Here is a 20,000-nt window from a genome sequence, read left to right on the forward strand (position 1 = left end):
GCGCCGCCATCTTGGTACACGCCCTCCCTGCGTGATTGGTGGATTTGGTAGCAGGCTAGGTTGAGTCGCTCAGACGCTGCCTTTTGATTGGTCGATTCGCACGTCCGTCTTCGTCGCTACACGTGTTGTCGGTATTGACAAACATTTCAGTGACATGCGCGCGATGTCCAAGATGGCGGCGCGCATGCATCGCGAAGCCCGCTGTCTCTCCAGAGTTTGCGAATTAGTGGTTATTTCTGTTAGCTGTTATTTGTTTTCTACATTTAAGTCCACACATGTTATGCTTTGTGGCACTCTGCAATTTAAAATATTCATCTCAGTGGTCAGTTTTTGAACACCACAATGTATTGAATAAATACAAATACTGTGAACAAACACTTTTTGACTTTTCATTATTATTTTTTCCTATTCAGCTACACAAACATCATCTATAAACCACACACAATTGTATTGTAAATGAGAGTATACCAGAGTCCTCAAGATTCAAGATTCAAAGTGTTTATTATCATATGCACAGTAGAAAACATGTTTCCCTGTACAACGGAATTCTTGCTTTGCTGTCCGCAGAATGCCAACCAATGTAAAATATACAATACTAAAGAATATACAATATATACTAAACAAATGTACAAGACAGCAAAATTTAAGGCATAAAATAAAATAGCAGCAATAATAATAATAAAACAGTGCAAATGTAGCAGTGCAATTATGCAAACTGGAAAATTCAGTTATTTGAGGTAGTAAGGTTATATTAATCTCCTATGGGTTGTTTAGGAGCCTGATGGCAGTGGGAAAGAAGGAGTTCTTCAGTCTGGTGGTCCTGCATTTAACACTTCTGTACCTCCGGCCTGAGTGAAGAAGTGTGAACAGTCCGTGCTGGGGGTGGGTGGGGTCCTTGAGGATGGAGGCGGCTCTCCTGTGGACTCTGCGGTGGTAGATGCTCTGCAGAGAGGGCAGTGGAGTCCTGGTGATTTTCTCAGCGGTCTTCACCACTCTCTGCAGGCGTCTGCGGTCCATAGCAGCAGTGCTGCCGTACCACACAGTGATACAGCTGGTTAGGATGCTCTCAATAATGCAGCTGTAGAAGTTGCTGAGGATCTTGGGCGACATGCCAAACTTCCTCAGCCTCCTCAGAAAGTACAGCCGCTGTTGGGCCTTCTTAACCAGCTGTGTGGTGTTAAGTGTCCAGGTGAGGTCCTCGCTGATGTGGACGCCCAGGTATTTGAAGCTGCTCATCCTCTCTACTTTGAGTTCCTGGATGTACAGTGGCCGATGAGGTCCCCTCTTCTTCCTCATGTCCACTATCATCTCCTTCGTCTTGTCCGTATTGAGGGTGAGGTTGTTGTCCTCGCACCATGTTACCAGACTGGCCACCTCCCTCCTGTAAGCCGCTTCGTCCCCGCCAGTGATGCATCCTATCACTGCGGTGTCGTCTGCAAACTTTAGGATGATGTTGTCCTTGTGGGAGGCGATACAGTCGTGGGTGAACAGGGTGTAGAGGATGGGGCTGAGGACGCATCCCTGTGGGGTGCCAACATTTGTAATAATGCTGGCTGAAGTCCTATTGCCAATCCTGACAGACTGGGGCCTGCCAGTCAAAAAGTCTAGGAGCCAGTCACAGAGGGTGGGGTGCAGGCCAAGTGTGGACATTTTGTGGATGAGTCTGTGGGGGATGACTGTATTAAAAGCGGAGCTGTAGTCTACAAAGAGCGTCCTGATGTAGGAGTCTTTGTTTTCCAGGTGGGAGAGGGAATAGTGGAGGACAGCAGCGATAGCGTCTGAGGTGGACCTGTTGGGCCGGTAGGCATACTGCAGGGGGTCTAGGGTGTCTGGCATGCTGCTCTTAATGTGTGCCAGTACCACTCTCTCAAAACACTTCATAATGATTGGAGTGAGTTCTACTGGCCTGTAATCATTCAGGCAGGCAGGTTGGCTCTTCTTGGGAAGGGGGACGATGGTTGTGGTCTTGAAGCAGGAGGGAACAGTGCTGTGACTGAGGGAAAGGTTGAAGATGGAGGTGAGAACATCAGCCAGCTCGTTGGCACATGCTCTGAGAGCCCTCCCAGGGATGTTGTCTGGTCCTGCTGCCTTGCGGGGTTGATCTTCCTCAGGGCTTTGTTTACCTGGCCTGATGAGATGGTTAGTGGAGGGGAGGGGGGTCGGGTGGTCCCGGTGTCTGTGTGCCTCCTCTCTGTGCTGTGGCTGGAGGTCTCAAAGCGGGTGTAGAAGATGTTAAGGTCGTCCGGCAGGCTGTCTGTGGAGCTGATGGTGTTGGTGGTGGTCCTGTAGTCTGTGATGTGCTGCAGGCCTTGCCACATCCGCCCGGAGTCAGCAGTGGAGTAGAAGCCGTCCAGCTTTTCTCTGTACTGCCTCTTGGCCGCTGTAATGGCTTTTTTCAGTCCATACTTCGCAGCTTTGTACTCCGTCTCATTGCCTGATCTAAATGCAAGAGAGCGAGCACGCAGCATGTGTGCAATGAAGCAATGAAGACTCTGTTGTATTCTCCTACTTTTACTGGAGTACAACTGTTCATAAAAAGGCATGAGACGGAGGAGTGGTTCTTCTGGGTAATTGTGTTCATGTCAGAACCCCGGAATCAGCAGAACCAGAACACACCAGGTATAGAAAGGATACGTGATGGTGTCTTCGGAGGGACAAACTTAGATGGCTAAAACATAACATACCCTTTACTTTTGATGTTCCCTTAACAAAAGTAAAACATTTCACTCTGTATATACTTTCTTTAAAGTCTCTGTTTCAAATAAACTCTATTAATATGTCATAGTCTCTATTGTGGTATGTATAATTACTTTTAACAAATTGACATGTGTTAATTACCAAAACATGTTTTGACAATATAGAACTATTGCCTGAACTAGGGAAAGAGGGTAGACTACCTGGTTTCCTGGACTGAACCCTGGGGATTATTATGCCCCAACGCTGTGGGTTAGTCTCTAGACTACAGTGTCAGTCTATCTGAAAGAGGGTAGACTACCTGGTTTCCTGGACTGAACCCTGGGGATTATTATGCCCCAACGCTGTGGGTTAGTCTCTAGACTACAGTGTCAATCTATCTGAAAGAGGGTAGACTACCTGGTTTCCTGGACTGAACCCTGGGGATTATTATGCCCCAACGCTGTGGGTTAGTCTCTAGACTAGTGTCAGTCTATCCGGAGGTCGTCTGTCTCTTCTGGGGTAAGTACGACCTGTGGGTTAGCTGTGTCAGTCACTGTGTCTTTGGGTGTCTGTGGGTAAGCTGTGTCAGTCACTGTGTCTTTGGGTGTCTGTGGGTAAGCCAGTCACTGTGTCTTTGGGTGTCTGTGAGTAAGCCAGTCACTGTGTCTTTGGGTGTCTGTGGGTAAGCTGTGTCAGTCACTGTGTCTTTGGGTGTCTGTGGGTAACCCAGTCACTGTGTCTTTGGGTGTCTGTGAGTAAGCCAGTCACTGTGTCTTTGGGTGTCTGTGGGTAAGCCAGTCACTGTGTTTTTGGGTGGGGTCTGTATAGGTCCTGGTCTGGGCGAAGTGATGCCTGGCGTAGGCACCTCAGCAGGGGTAGGGGTGTCTGGAACTGTGTCCAAAAAATAAAATAATAATAATACTGGCATTACGACTGCCAAAGGCCCCTGGTGTGAGAATTGATTATTTTGTCTTATGATAACTGTTGGATAGATGATTCACTTACTTAATCAAATGTATTGTTGTATGTGGCTTTGGATAAAGGCATCTGCTAAATGCCATGAGTGTAAATGTAAAAAAAAACTTGACAGCTTCATGGTCTGCACGAATCTTTTAGCGAGCCCATTGGTGGCTGGGCGATATGGCACAGACTTAATGTGTTGGATTCCGTTGAATGTCTTGAACTCTTCAGACACGAGTTGTGGGCCGTTATCACTAACAAGCTGCTGTGGTAAACCAAAACGTCCGAAGATAGACCGTAGCTCTTCAATGGCTCTCTCTGAAGAGGTGCTTTTCATGACGGCAACCTCAGGCCATTTGCTATGAGCGTCGACCACCACTAAAAACATGTAGTTCTCCAGTGGTCCAGCAGAGTCTATATGGACTCTGTGCCACAGTTCTTCAGGCCAGTCCCATGGGTGTAATGGAGGTCCTTGATGCGAAGGCAATTGGCCTCTCTTCCCCAGATGGTAAGATGTGTGACACTACTGCACCCACACCATATGGCGAGACGTCACATGCCAACTGAAGTGGTAGTTTGGGGTCGAAATGAGTGAGGGCCTCTGATTCAGAGAGGGCCAACTTGACTTCTCTGAAAGCTGCCTCACATTTGTCTCCACTTCCATATCTTGCTTTTGTTTAAGAGCTCATGCAGTGGCTTTAGCTTATTAGCTAGGTTGGGCACGAACTTTGCGTAGTATGTCAGCAGGCCAAGGAATGATCTCAGTTGAATCACATTCTTCGGGGACGGTGCATCCACATTAGCCTTCACCTTTGACGGGGCCTTGTGGAGTCTGTTACTGTCAATTACATGGCCTATGTACAGAAGATCTGAAAAACTTCCTTATTCTCAGACCATAATCCTCCGGTCTTTGTAAGGTTGCATTCCAGTCCTTTTTCATGATGAGATATCACTGATGAGGGGTAAAGGATACTGTTCTGCAGTCAAAACAGGGTTCACAGTGACTTTAACATCACCACAGATCCTTAGAGACCCGTCCTTTTTCATGACTGGCACATTTGGTGTAGCCCATTCACTCGTTCTCACTGGTTCCAATACTCCACTCTTCACTAATCTGTCTAATTCTGCCTCTACCTTGGGTCTGATGGCATATGGGACAGGTCTAGCTTTTAGACACTGTGGTGTGCATCCTTAATTACTGTCAGCCTAACTGTAATGTCTTTCATGCTGCTGAGTTCTCCATCAAAAACCTTGGAGTGCTTCTCCAAGATCACCTGTAGGGGGCCGGTGTCTCCGTCATTAACCAGGAACACATCCTGCCAGTTCAGGGCTGGACAGTTTCCCTTAAAGATGTAGAGTGGAAGAATCTTTTTTTGCTTGTTGTGTTCAACTGTCACGTCCACAACTCCTAACACTGGAACAGCCTCACCTGTATACATCCTTAATCTCAGGTTTGTCATTCGTAGAGCAGGTGCTGCAGCTTCTCCTTATAGACCGCTTCTGCTACCATGGAGACACGTGTACTGGTGTCTACTTGCATCCGCACTGCTTGGTTCTCCAACAGTGTCCAGTATCCATCATCAATGTCCCTCACAGATAGAACATACACTGTGTCATCGTCAGACTCAGAGCTGCTCTGCTCATCCTGATCATGATCCATCTTATTCACATGTCTCTTTTTGTTTCTGTGGAAGCCACTTGTCTTCTTTTCAATGTGCTGTTTGTGTGTTTGGGTGGTTTTTGTTTTACAGGCGCGTTCAATATGGCCTTTCTTACCACAGTTTGTGCAGTCTAAGTCTCTACAGCAGCACTCTGACTCCTGGTACCCTGTTTTACCACAACGGTAGCATGGCTTGCCATCTGCTGCCTTGTTCTTGGACTCATAAGACAACTGATGTACTTGTGTTGATGCACTTAGTTGCTGTGCTTCACGAGCAGCCATCTCCATTGATGTGCTTATTCATATGGTATTTTCCAGTGTCAAATCAGCCTTAGAAAGTAGTTGTTTCTGGATGGACTCACAACGTAGGCCACACACCAATCTGCCACGTATGGTGTCATTGAGCACACGTCCAATTCACAATGTTCAGATTACCGTTTCAGTGCAGCAACGAACTGTGAAACAGATTCCTTTTATGGAATCTGAACCAGCGTCTGCGATCCGCTGCTTTGTGTTTTCTTCAAATCGTCTTATTTTTCCAATTAGTGCCGTCATTTTCATATTGTATCGGTTGTTTTACACTGACTTCAGCAATTAGCCTTATCCTTATGATCTTTATGCTAATTTTCCTATTTAGCCAGTCCACTTTGTCTATCTCCGTTTATTGTTTGGTTTAACTTACGTCTCCAGAATAATTCATGTCAGGGTCGCCAACTCCTTCAGCCTCACGCTCTCACGCTGCCCAAACACCGCGACAGCCACAGAGAAGAACAGGCGAACGTGTTGTGGTCCAAGTGTTCCTGTCTGGTAACGGTCCAAGTGTTCCTGGTCCGGTAACGGTTTTAGTGTTCCTGGTCCGGTAACGGTACAAGTGTTCCTGGTCCGGTAACGGTACAAGTGTTCCTGGTCTGGTAACGGTTCAACCGAGGAAACCACCTGACTCTAGAAGACCGCTGAGGATTCAAACCCGCTGTTTGCATCTTAAACGACTCTCTGATTGGTGGCAATGCTTATCTCCATGTTGTTTGGAGAGCTGCTCAGCAGGCCCGCCTCCCTCCCTCCCGCTGACCTGTCCTGAACCAGGACTAAGACATCTAGCAACCATTAACTAACCAACCCACTAACTAGATTATATATAGTATAGAATATTTGTTTTGAATAAATGCTCTGTAAATTAGAGTAAATTTAAGCTAGCTTAAGCTATGTACAGCTAGCTAGCTTACATTAGCTGTGTGCACGGCAGAGAGAAATGCTAAACAATGGCGTGCCAGTGAACGACATGCGGGTACGGAGAAGTACTGCAGATAGACAATCAACTATTTTGGTGAGTACACTAGTCTTATGTGTTATTTCACATATCAGAAATACATATGATAATGTTGTGTCACTGGCATCCACTTTATATGGTGTTTGTTTGCAGTGTATTTAATTGAGCAAATATGGTAATTATATATATATATATATATATATATATATATATAAATATACTAATTTCCTGTAGGAAGCTCTTGATTTCACTGATGGGCTACATGAAATATTTATATTTATTGGGTTGAAAACAATACAGATTTTTGAAGGATGATAACAGTATTGTTGCTATGTTGTTATTTGTACCACTCCCTGCAGGAGATAAACAGGCCCAGGGGCAGTGGGGGTTGGAAGCCATGATGACAGAGGTGCTGTTGTCTCCTTATACAGATAAAGACACTGAAGACAAGTCCCCAAAAGACTGAAGTACTTTAGAAATGCTTTACTTTTTGAGCAGTTGAATGTAAATGTTTTTTTTTTGTTTTTTTTTACAATCTCCTTTGTTGTTTACATAAAACGTTATTTATGCTTTTAAAAAAAGCATTTTTTTTTAAATTATTTCTGTTAGCTGTTATTTGTTTTCTACATTTAAGTCCACACATGTTATGCTTTGTGGCACTCTGCAATTTAAAATATTCATCTCAGTGGTCAGTTTCTGAACACCACAATGTATTGAATAAATACAAATACTGTGAACAAACACTTTATGACTTTTCATTATTATTTTTTCCTATTCAGCTACACAAACATCATCTATAAACCACACACAATTGTATTGTAAATGAGAGTATACCAGAGTCCTCAAGATTCAAGATTCAAAGTGTTTATTATCATATGCACAGTAGAAAACATGTTTCCCTGTACAACGGAATTCTTGCTTTGCTGTCCGCAGAATGCCAACCAATGTAAAATATACAATACTAAAGAATATACAATATATACTAAACAAATGTACAAGACAGCAAAATTTAAGGCATAAAATAAAATAGCAGCAATAATAATAATAAAACAGTGCAAATGTAGCAGTGCAATTATGCAAACTGGAAAATTCAGTTATTTGAGGTAGTAAGGTTATATTAATCTCCTATGGGTTGTTTAGGAGCCTGATGGCAGTGGGAAAGAAGGAGTTCTTCAGTCTGGTGGTCCTGCATTTAACACTTCTGTACCTCCGGCCTGAGGGTAGAAGTGTGAACAGTCCGTGCTGGGGGTGGGTGGGGTCCTTGAGGATGGAGGCGGCTCTCCTGTGGACTCTGCGGTGGTAGATGCTCTGCAGAGAGGGCAGTGGAGTCCTGGTGATTTTCTCAGCGTCTCCTAGGCCTGTCTGCACATTTGGGTTGTCATGACGTTGCTAAGGGAAGTGTTAACACTGGACAGAAAACGTCCCCTTTGGTTCACACTAATGTTCTATTACACTAATGTTCTATTATACTAACGTTCTATTACACTAACGTTCTATTATACTAATGTTCTATTACACTAATGTTCTATTATACTAATGTTCTATTACACTAATGTTCTATTATACTAATGTTCTATTACACTAATGTTCTATTACACTGTTCTATTAAACTAATGTTCTTTTATACTAATGTTCTATTACACTAATGTTCTATTACACTAATGTTCTATTACACTAACGTTCTATTATACTAATGTTCTATTACACTAATGTTCTATTATACTAATGTTCTATTACACTAATGTTCTATTACACTGTTCTATTAAACTAATGTTCTATTATACTAATGTTCTATTACACTAATGTTCTATTACACTAATGTTCTATTACACTAACGTTCTATTACACTGTTCTATTACACTAATGTTCTATTACACTGTTCTATTAAACTAACGTTCTAATACACTAATGTTCTATTACACTAATGTTCTATTACACTGTTCTATTACACTAATGTTCTATTACACTAATGTTCTATTACACTAATGTTCTATTACACTAATGTTCTATTAAACTAATGTTCTGTTACACTAATGTTCTATTACACTAATGTTCTATTACACTGTTCTATTAAACTAATGTTCTTTTACACCTGGTGTGCCTAGAAACGAAACTCACTAACTTACCATGTTGTCAAACAGTCCCATAGAAATACATTCCTAACCCTAACAGTCCCATAGAAATACATTCCTAACCCTAACAGTCCCATAGAAATACATTCCTATCCCTAACAGTCCCCTAGAAATACATTCCTATCCCTAACAGTCCCATAGAAATACATTCCTAACCCTAACAGTCCCATAGAAATACATTCCTATCCCTAACAGTCCCATAGAAATACATTCCTAACCCTAACAGTCCCAGTCCGGAGTGCCAGATGTGTGAAAGGTTCAACCACTGAAGAGGAAATCTTCTCACATGGTTCTGCTTTCCTCCATTGGCCTCATGTGTTGTGCTGTCGACAGTCGACCAACAGATGGCGCCATGCAGCGTGTTTCTGCTCTCTGTCAGTCGCTGGAAAACTGACGGAACAGATTTAATCCACCATCAACTCCATAAGCATTACATACATGACATCACATTACATACATGTGACTTAGCTACTAAACGTAGCTAAGTCTTTCAACTTAACCAAGGTGTCGTCCGCGCTACGCTAACCAGGCTAACCAAGGCTACACGATGCTACGCTAAGGCTACACTACACTATGCTAGCCTCGACTACACTAGACTATGCTATGCTACGCTACGCTACCCGGGTGGCGTGGACCGGGTAGCCCTTGGCCTTGATGATGCCGCGGCTCTTGACGATGATGGCGTAGCGCAGGACCCAGCGGAGGCGCCACGCCACGCCGACGCCGCGTCACAGCGGTCGCGGTCGGGGTCGCCGTGGGACGCCGTTGCTAACGCCGCGCTCTCACGGAGCGCCTCCTGGAAGCCCGCCGACGTGATGAGCTCTGGAAGACGACAGAGAGACAGACAGGTTAGAGAAAGACAGGTTAGGGGGAGAGAGACAGGTCAAAGACAGACAGACAGCTCAGAGGGAGAGGGGGGAGGGAGAGAGAGAGAGACAGGTTAGAGGGGAGACAGACATGTCAAAGACAGACAGATAGACAGACGGGTCAGAGAGAGAGAGACAGCGCCTCCTGGAAGCCCGCCGCCGAGATAAGCTCTGGAAGGAGAGAGAGAGAGAGAGAGAGACATGTAACACTTACCTCGAGTTGTAGATAAGTATGCTATGTTAGGACCAGTGACTAGGCTCGTAGGGAGCAGTAGTAGTTAAAACAGTAATAATAGCAAAATAATAATCAGACACACCACAGACCATCAAGTAAGTTTTAAATGCCGGCTTGTTTATACACATTTGTAGAAAAAGTTAGAAGTAGAAAATTGGTACCATAAGACAGTTTACATTACACATTGAATACTGAAAACAATTGCATCTAAATGCAAATGGGTCAATAATAAACCTCTTCTTTAAGGAATATCAAGAAAAACAAAGTCTCTCAGTTCAAGAAAATATTTCTAAAGTGAAGTCTCGGTTAAAGTTTCTTTTAAAGTTCTATTTGATTTCTAAATTCAATAGTTAACTATTTTAAAGTTCAATGGCTATCTTACTTTTCCATAAGATTATTCTATCTAAGTATCATTAAGATCTTTTAAATCTTCATTAAATCAATATTTTCACTAGGCCTATTTAGAATCAAGTATCAAGTATTAATCTCCTATTTTAGCAATATAAACCAGTGAGCTACTATGTTTAGCGAGTTCAGAAACAAAATCAAAATCAGTTTGGCATTAGCATGAAACCAGTAGGATAACAATAATACCATCAAACATCAATTAAAACATTCACCATTCAACATTAACATCAAGGCTATGAACGTATAGTGAATAACTATCAAGTATCAAGTTAAATGCTAATCAATCTTTTCAGGCAACAATGCAATTCAATCATAGACCGTATGCAACGGTCAACGAATTCAACCTTGCTAGCAACCAGGCGAAACAGTCCAGCGAATGCCACGTGCGAACTTAGTTTTCATTGAGTCCACGCTTACCGCAAATTAAAGTCCAAACGAATCCTCTTGCAACGAAATAACGAAGGCTTTACACAGTCCTACCGCAAATCCGATGAAAGAGTCCTTGTTCTTCTCCAGAATGTAGATGAATCTTGTGGATGCAACGTGATGATGATCCGATGGTTCTTCTCAAGAATGTAGGAGGCTCGCCAGCGGGAGCGTGGCTCCGGATAATACACGGTTTTACTCTCTTATATAATGTCTAAATAAACCACAGTCTACCTTTGCAGACAGAATACAACATAAAACACTTTCAAATCAAAGAAAATAAACGTTTTCACTCGGTTTTGCTGTTATTTTGCTCACTGGTTAGTTCCACTAGCTTTCGCTCAACTTGCTTCGTCTCTGACTAGCATTCTCAATGAAAAAGGAAGTTGCAACCAGCCATTCTGATTGGCTGACTAGTTTAAGTGACAAAACTTCCTGTAAAAATCAATATTGAAACGAATTATTTTTAATCCTATTTATTAGACTAAATCATGGACTTTTATTTCTAATGTCAGAATATTTATTCAGAAATATTTTTACTGTTATTTATTCAAGTATCTGTTTATGGCTATTTTAACCTAGGTTACAGACAGGTTAGAGGGAGAGACAGACATGGAAAGAGAGGGAGAGAGAGAGAGAGACAGGTTAGAGGGAGAGACAGACATGGAAAGAGAGGGAGGGAGAGAGAGAGACAGGTCAGAGAGAGACAGACAGCTCAGATGAAGAGGGAGGTTAGGTTAGAGGGGGGACAGACAGGTCAGAGAGAGACAGACAGGTCAGGGACAGAGAGAGAGAAAGAGAGACAGACAGACAGACACCCCCAGACAAATTGATCACAGACAGACAGATCACAGACAGACACCCACCTTTGGGGTCGTTGTGGGTCAGTAGCTGGACCCCCGCCTGCTTGGCATATGCCGTCAGATCGGGGGGCATCACACAACAGGACGCCAGGTTGACCTGGTTGCTGATGGGCTTCACCTTGGATACGGGAGAGAGAGAGACAGGTCAGAGAGACAGACAGGTCAGGGACAGAGAGACAGACAGGCCATCAGATCGGGGGGCATCACAGAACAGGACGCCAGGTTGACCTGGTTACTGGTGGGCTTCACCTTGGATACGGAAGAGAGAGAGACAGGTCAGGGAGAGACAGACAGGTCAGGGACAGAGAGACATACAGGCCATCAGATCGGGGGGCATCACACAACAGGACGCCAGGTTGACCTGATTACTGGTGGTCTTCACCTTGGATACGGGGGAGAGAGAGAGAGAGAGAGAGAGAGACAGGTCAGGGACAGACAGACAGGTCAGGGACAGAGAGAGAGAGACAGACAGACAGACTGTTAACTGCTTGGTTGGGACAGAGAGAGAGAGACAGGACAGGGACAGAGAGAAAGAGAGAGAGAGAAAGAGAGACAGACAGTTGGCGTACGCACTCAGTTTGACCTGGTTACTGGTGGGGTTTCACCTTGGACATGGAGAGAGAGACAGACAGGTCAGGGAGAGACAGATACCCCCAGCACAGGACAGACAGACAGACAGTTCAGAGACAGAGACAGACACCCACCTGGGCCCAGTCGTAGCGCTCCTCCAGGAGGCCCTTGTCCAAGACAGACAGACAGATCAGACAGACAGACACCCACCTGGTCCCAGTCGTACAACTCCTCCAGGAGGCCCTTGTCCAGGACAGACAGACAGGTCAGGGATAGAGCGAGAGAGAGAGAGAGACAGACAGACAGACACACACACCGTCCAGGACAAACAGACAGGCCAGAGAAAGACAGACAGACACCCACCTGGGCCCAGTTGTGCAGCTCCTCCAGGAGGCCCTTGTCCAGGTCCGACGTCCCGATGGCGACCACCTTCCCGGACGCCACCAGCGTTTCCAAGAAAACCCATGCCGGCTGCAGGTCCGAGAGGGTCTGGGGGGCGTGGTCGGCCCCCAGGATGACCGAGTCGAGTTGGGAGAGGGCGAGAGTGAGACAGGCTGTTGGGGGGGAGGGAGACAGGTTAGGGAGAGAAAGACAGGTTAGAGGTCCGAGAGGGTCTGGGTGTGGGGGGGGGGGGGATGTTGTCCTCCTGGTCGACAGGGCGAGGGTGAGACAGGCTGTGGAGGGGAGAGACAAACAGGTAAAGATAGAGACAGACAGGCAGACAGCCAGCCAGCCAGCCAAACAAACAGACAGACAAGCAGACAGCCAAACAGGCAGACAGACAGACAAACAGGCAGGACTCACCCATGTCGACAGCCTGCCTGATGGACGACTGGTCCGACTCGCACAGGAACAGCTTGACTGCAACGACAACGTTAGCGTGGGTTAGCCTAGGTTAGCCTGTGTTAGCATGTGCTGGTGTCATTTGTTAGCCTGTGTTAACGTGTGGTCGCGTCGTGTGTAATCATGGGCTGGTATCGTTTGTTAGCCCTGGGTTAGCGTGTGTTATCGTGGTGCGTGTGAGCCGGTGTTAGCATGCACTAGCATTTATTAGCATGTGTTATCGTGGTGTGTGTTAGCGTGCGTGAGCCTGTCTTAGCCTGCGTTAACCTGTCTTACCCTGCATTAGCGTAGCGTTAGCCTGCGTTAGCTTGTCGTAGCGTACCAGACACCTTCAGCTCCTCCCTCTCCTCCGGTGTGATGGTGGCCTCGGCCGCCTGGGGGGTGGAGCAGTCCAGGACGTCAGACTCCTGGAGAGACAGACAGGTTAGAGACAGACAGGTTAGAGAAAGACAGGTGAGAGAGAGACAGGTAAACAGACAGACAGGTTAGAGAGAGAGAGACAGACAGGTCAGAGAGAGAGAGACAGACAAGCATGATGGTGGCCTCGGCCGCATGGGGGGTGGAGCAGTCCAGGACGTCAGACTCCTGGAGAGACAGACAGGTCAGAGAGAGAGACACAGGTAAACAGACAGACAGGTTAGAGAGAGAGAGACAAGTTAGAGACAGACAGACAGAGAGACAGACAGGCGTGATGGCCTCGGCCGCGTGGGGGGTGGAACAGTCTAGGACGTCAGACTCCTGGAGAGACAGACAGGTCTGAGAGACAGACAGGTTCAGGACAGACAGATTACAGAAAGACAGCCAGGCGTGCCTGGGGGGGGGGAGCAGTCCAGGTTAGAGACAGACCAGACTAGTCGAACTAGAGAGAGGGAGAGAAAGAGAGAGAGATTAGCTGACCTCAGCAGAACCTCCCTCCCTCCCTGTTCAACCCTCCCCCCCAAACCTGCCTCCCCCCCGTCTCCCTGCCTGTGTGTGTGTCTGTGTGAGTGTGTCTGTGTATGTCTGTGTGAGTGTGTGAGTGTGTGTGTGTGTGTCTGTGTGTATGTGAGTGTGTGTGTGTCTTCCTCTCTCTCTCCCTGTCTCATGAGCACCCACCCACACACACACACACACACACACACACACACACACACGTTGTCACTTGACTCACTAAACATTGACGCCTCTGGGCATGTGTGTGTATGTGTGAGTGTCTGTGTGAGTGTGTGTCTGTCTGTGTGACTGTGCGTATGTGTGAGTGTGTGTGTGTGTCTCCCTCTCTCTCTCCCTGTCTCAGGAGCACCCACCCACACACACACACACACACACACACACACACGTTGTCACTTGACTCACTAAACATTGACGCCTCTGGGCATGTGTGTGTGTCTGTGTGTGTCTGTGTGAGTGAGTGTGTGTGTGAGTGTGTGTGTGTGTGTGTCTGTGTGTTGTGATGGCCCAGCCGGTGAGCAGTGCCCCACAGAGACACCTGGTGGCCACAAGGGGGAGGCAAAGGCAGCCATGGGGTGTCGTGCTGGATGGGAGGTACTATCCCAGTTCTATGTCCTGGAGACTCCGCCACCAATCAGATGACTCAGCTCACCGCTCACAGGTGCGCTGAGTCAGCTCGGCGATCCTGAGGCCTTTTAAACTCCCCAGGACAAGCTGAAGACAGACTGGCTGGAGGAACGAGTCGAGACCAGACACCCGCTAAGCCAGTCTCATAAGCCAAACGGGAGAGAAAGCCTGGAAGACGGAGAGGAACCCCCCAACCGACCGGAGGAAGAGGTCAGTGAAAGGGACCCGATATCCCACTAACTTTGGCCTGTCTCTCTTTCTCTCTCTCTGACGACAAGAAGAACCCGGCGGAGCGCCGTAGCGCCAACCGCCAACCCGGTGAAGATTTGAGTTGCCTTTCGCCTCTCCCTTTTCCCCGCACCTTAGAAATAAAACCCTACGTTGATTTCACCGCAACCCCTGTTTCCGCCTGTTTCTATTCTCATTGGTTGACCCACTGTTGCGCCTGTCGACCAGGCTCCCACAGTGTGTCTGTGTGAGTGAGTGTGTGTGTCTGTGTGAGTGTGTCTGTCTATCTGTGTGTGTGTGTGTGTGTGTGTGTGTGTGTCTCCCTCTCTCTCACACACACACACACACGTTGTCACTTGACTTACTAAACATTGACGCCTCTGGGCGCGCGTGTGTGTGGGTGTGCGTGTGTGTGTGTGTGGAGCATCCAGAGAGAGACGAAGTAAAGGAGGGAGGGAAGGAAGGAAGGTAGGAAGGAAGAGAGGGATGAGTCTCACCTTCTCCTCCGCCGACAGTAAGGAAAGAAGAGAGGAAACAGGAAAGGAGGGAAGGGAAGGAGGGAGAGAAGGAGGGAGGGAAGGAGAGAGAGAGAGAGAGACAGGAGGGAGGGAGGGGAGAAGGAGGGGAGAAGGAGGGAGAGAGAGAGACAGGAGGGAGGGAGGGAGAGAGAGAGACAGGAGGGAGGGAAGGAGGGAGAGAGGGAGAGAGACAGGAGGGAGGGAGGGAGGGAGAGACAGGAGGGAAGGAAGGAAGGAAGACAGGAAAGGAGGGAGAGAAGGAGGGAGGGAAGGAGGGAGAGACAGGAGGGAGAGAAGGAGAGAGAGACAGGAGGGAGGGAGGGAGAGAAGGGGGGAGGGAGGGAGAGAGAGAGACAGGAGGGAGGGAGAGAAGGAAAGAAGGAGGGAGGGAGGGAGGGAGAGAGACAGGAGGGAGGGAAGGAGGGAGGGAGAGAGACAGGAGGGAGGGAGAGACAGGAGGGAAGGAAGTAAGGAAGACAAGAAAGGAGGGAAGGAAGAGAGAGACAGGAAAGGAGGGAGGGAGGGAGGGAGAGAAGAGAGGGATGAGTCTCACCTTCTCCCCGGCCGACGGCGTCTCGGAGGACCAGTCACTCAGCGTGGCGCGGATACAGTCCTGGAGCTACGGCAACAACAGACAGACAGGTCAGATGGAGAGACAGACAGGTCAGAGAGAAACAGACAGACAGACAGATAGATAGACAGACAGATAAGACAGAGGGACAGACAGGTCAGAGACAGCATGGCGCGGATACAATCCTGGAGCTGGAGGGCAACAAAAGACATACAGGTCAGACAGACAGACAGAGAGAGACAGGTCAGATAGAGAGACAGACAGGTCAGAGACAGCGTGGCGCGGATATAATCCTGGAGCTGAACGGCAACAACAGGTCAGACAGACAGACAGAAAATGACAATAAAACGACATATTTAGTATTTATTTAATCACATTCATAATACACACACACACACACGGTCAGTTCGTTAGAGCCAGTTAGCATCCCGTCAACACTGCACTCTGTAGGTAAATTCGTTAGCCCCGTTAGCATTAGCCTTTAGCACCCCGTCAACACTGCACTCGGTAGGTAAATTCGTTAGCCCCGTTAGCATTAGCCTTTAGCACCCCGTCAACACTGCACTCGGTAGGTAAATTCGTTAGCTTCGTTAGCCCCGTTAGCATTAGCCTCTAGCCTCCCGACCCCCTCCCCGCCCTTCTTACCTCCTCACTCGGGGACGACGGACACTTCTTCTTCAGCCGGCTCCGGTTGACGAGGTTCCCGGTGTGGAGGTTGAGCGTCGTGGCCCGGGTCAGAAACGAGGTCCGGGTACCGGTACCAGAGGAGGAGCCGGAGGAGACGGTCCCAGAGCCGCCGGAGGAGACGGTCCCAGAGCCGCCGGAGGAGCCGCCGGAGGAGACGGTCCCAGAGCCGCCGGAGGAGCCGGTCCCAGAGCCGCCGGAGGAGCCGGTCCCAGAGCCGCCGGAGGAGACGGTCCCAGAGCCGCCGGAGGAGCCGGTCCCAGAGCCGCCGGAGGAGCCGGTCCCAGAGCCGCCGGAGGAGCCGCCGCCGGAGACGGTCCCAGAGCCGCCGGAGGAGACGGTCCCAGAGCCGCCGGAGGAGCCGGTCCCAGAGCCGCCGGAGGAGCCGGTCCCAGAGCCGCCGGAGGAGCCGGTAGAGGAGACGGTACCACCGGGGGAGACGGTCCCAGAGGACCCGCTACGGGTACCAGAGGAGCCGCCGGTGTCGGTGGTTTCCATGGTGTCTGTCTCCCCTTCTCTCGCAAAGAAGAAGTAAATGTCGTAAAGATATAATAATAATAATAATAATAATAAAAAGATATCGTAAAATGAGGGAGGGGTGGGGTTGTCTAGCAATGAGGAACAGTTGGTGGGTTTGAGGGAATGTCGTAAAGGAAAAGAAAATGTCGGAAAGGGACGGGATATGGTGGGTTACCTAGCAACGAGGGGGTGGGGAGAGTGTGTGTGTGGTTTGAAGGACTGTCGTAAAAATATTTTTTCAAAACAAATACGAACGGTGGAGGGAAAGGGGGGGGGTTGCCTAGCAACGAGGGGGTGGGTTTGAAGGAATGTCGAGTAATGATGACACGACGCGTTTCCACACCCACACACACACGGTCAGTTCGTTAGAGCCAGTTAGCATTAGCCTTTAGCACCCCGTCAACACTGCACTCGGTAGGTAAATTCGTTAGCTTCGTTAGTTAGCCCCGTTATCATTAGCCTCAGAGCCGGTAGAGGAGACGGTACCACCGGGGGAGACGGTCCCAGAGGACCCGCTACGAGTACCAGAGGAGCCGCCGGTGTCGGTGGTGGTGGTGGTTTCCATGGTGTCTGTCTCCCCTTCTCTCGTAAAGAAGAAGTAAATGTCGTAAAGATATAATAATAATAATAATAATAATAATAATAATAATAATAATAATAGTAAATGTCGTAAAATAAGGGAGGTTGGTGTGTTTGAGGGAATGTCGTAAAGGAAAAGAAAATGTCGGAAAGGGACGGGATATGGTGGGTTACCTAGCAACGAGGGGGTGGGGAGAGTGTGTGGTTTGAAGGAGTTTCATAAAACATTTTTTTCTAAAAAATGTCGTAAAATACGAACGGTGGAGGGAAAAGGGGGGGGGTTGCCTAGCAACGAGGAGGTGGGTTTGAAGAGCCTAACTACATGGTTCTACTAGCCCTAGGGTTAGGGTCAGGGTTAAGGGTTAGGGTTAAAGTTAACTCATCCCCTAGGGTTAGGGTTAGGGTCAGGGTTTAGGGTTAGGGTCAGGGTCAGGGTTAGAGTCAGGGTTAGGGTCAAGGTTAACTCGTCTCCTAGGCCTGTCTGCACATTTGGGTTGTCATAACGTTGCTAAGTGAAGTGTTAACACTGGAAAGAAAACGTCCCCTTTGGTTTCCACTGATGTTCTATTATACTAATTTTCTATTATACTAAGATTATATTACACTGATGTTCTATTACACTGTTCTATTACATAAATGTTCTATTATACTAATATTCTATTACACTAATGTTCTATTACATAAATGTTCTATTACACTAATGTTCTATTACACTAATGTTCTATTACATAAATGTTCTATTACACTGTTCTATTACACTGATGTTCTATTACACTAATGTTCAATTACACTGATGTTCTATTACACTGATGTTCTATTACACTAATGTTCTATTACACTAATGTTCTATTACACTAATGTTCTATTACACTGTTCTATTACACTAATGTTCTATTATACTAATGTTCTATTACACTGTTCTATTACACTAATGTTCTATTATACTAATGTTCTATTACACTGATGTTCTATTACACTAATGTTCTATTACACTGATGTTCTATTACACTGTTCTATTACACTGATGTTCTATTACACTGATGTTCTATTACACTGATGTTCTATTACACTAACGTTCCATTACATTGTTCTATTACACTGTTCTATTACACTGATGTTCTATTACACTGATGTTCTATTACACTAATGTTCTATTACACTGATGTTCTATTACACTGTTCTATTACACTGATGTTCTATTACACTAATGTTCTATTACACTAATGTTCTAATACACTGATGTTCTATTACACTGTTCTATTACACTGATGTTCTATTACACTGATGTTCTATTACACTGTTCCATTATAAAAGATCTGTTATGTTATAAAGAATATTTCAGGTTCAATTTCTGGGTTTTTAGGATTCAGTGCTTATTGCTAACTGGCTGGATTCTAATCTCTCTGTTGTTGTAATACTAGTAAATGACCACCAGGTGGTGCCCCCATCTGAGGGCTAGAGGTCTGAGGGCTAGAGGTCTGGGGGTCTGGAGGTCTGGGTTCTGGGGGTCAGAGGTACTGCAGGGGACAGGTGAAGTCTTCTCATGAGAGCCATGCCTCCCATGGCAGGGAGCGGTACTGCAGGGGACAGGTGAAGTCTTCTCATGAGAGCCATGCCTCCCATGGCAGGGAGCGGTACTGCAGGGGACAGGTGAAGTCTTCTCATGAGAGCCATGCCTCCCATGGCAGGGAGCGGTACTGCAGGGGACAGGTGAAGTCTTCTCATGAGAGCCACGCCTCCCATGGCAGGGAGCGGTACTGCAGGGGACAGGTGAAGTCTTCTCATGAGAGCCATGCCTCCCATGGCAGGGAGCGGTACTGCAGAGGACAGGTGAAGTCTTCTCATGAGAGCCATGCCTCCCATGGCCGGGAGCAGTACTGCAGAGGACAGGTGAAGTCTTCTCATGAGAGCCATGCCTCCCATGGCCGGGAGCAGTACTGCAGAGGACAGGTGAAGTCTTCTCATGAGAGCCACGCCTCCCATGGCAGGGAGCGGTACTGCAGGGGACAGGTGAAGTCTTCTCATGAGAGCCATGCCTCCCATGGCAGGGAGCGGTACTGCAGGGGACAGGTGAAGTCTTCTCATGGGAGCCATGCCTCCCACAGCCCACAGACAGAGAGGGGAAAAGCAGCCTGCACCTTGGCTGCCCCTCACAATGTCACATGATGCATAGATATTACTGTACTAGATGATTACTATATAAAAATGAAGGAATACATGGAAAGTGAAGTTCAGAACATGTACAGCGCCTTCTGAAGGTATTCAGACCCCTTCACTTTTTACACATTTTCTTGTGTTATAGAGTAAATTTGAAATGGATTCAATTTAAAGAATTTGCCATCAATCCACACACAATACCCCAGAATGACAAAGCGAAAACACGATTTTTGACATTTCAGTACATTTATTAAAAGTGAAATACAAAAATACCTCATGGA

At 47.0% G+C, this 20,000-nt stretch overlaps 1 protein-coding gene across 1 annotated transcript; it reads right to left on the reverse strand.

Moving 5' to 3' along the window:
- Positions 1-9,682: 9,682 nt before the first annotated feature.
- Positions 9,683-16,569, reverse strand: LOC310823699 (glutamate--cysteine ligase regulatory subunit-like; the record flags this gene model as incomplete). The annotated part of the gene is made up of 7 exons (XM_083696555.1): positions 9,683-9,732; positions 11,497-11,611; positions 12,427-12,617; positions 12,868-12,924; positions 13,229-13,310; positions 15,763-15,828; positions 16,426-16,569. Coding segments are annotated over 7 exons (705 nt in total), but the record flags the coding sequence as incomplete, so codon positions are not given.
- Between the last annotated feature and the right edge of the window lie 3,431 nt (positions 16,570-20,000).

Source organism: Argentina silus (genome assembly GCF_951799395.1).
Source record: "Argentina silus genome assembly, chromosome: Y".
Classification (NCBI taxonomy): Eukaryota; Metazoa; Chordata; class Actinopteri; order Argentiniformes; family Argentinidae; genus Argentina; species Argentina silus.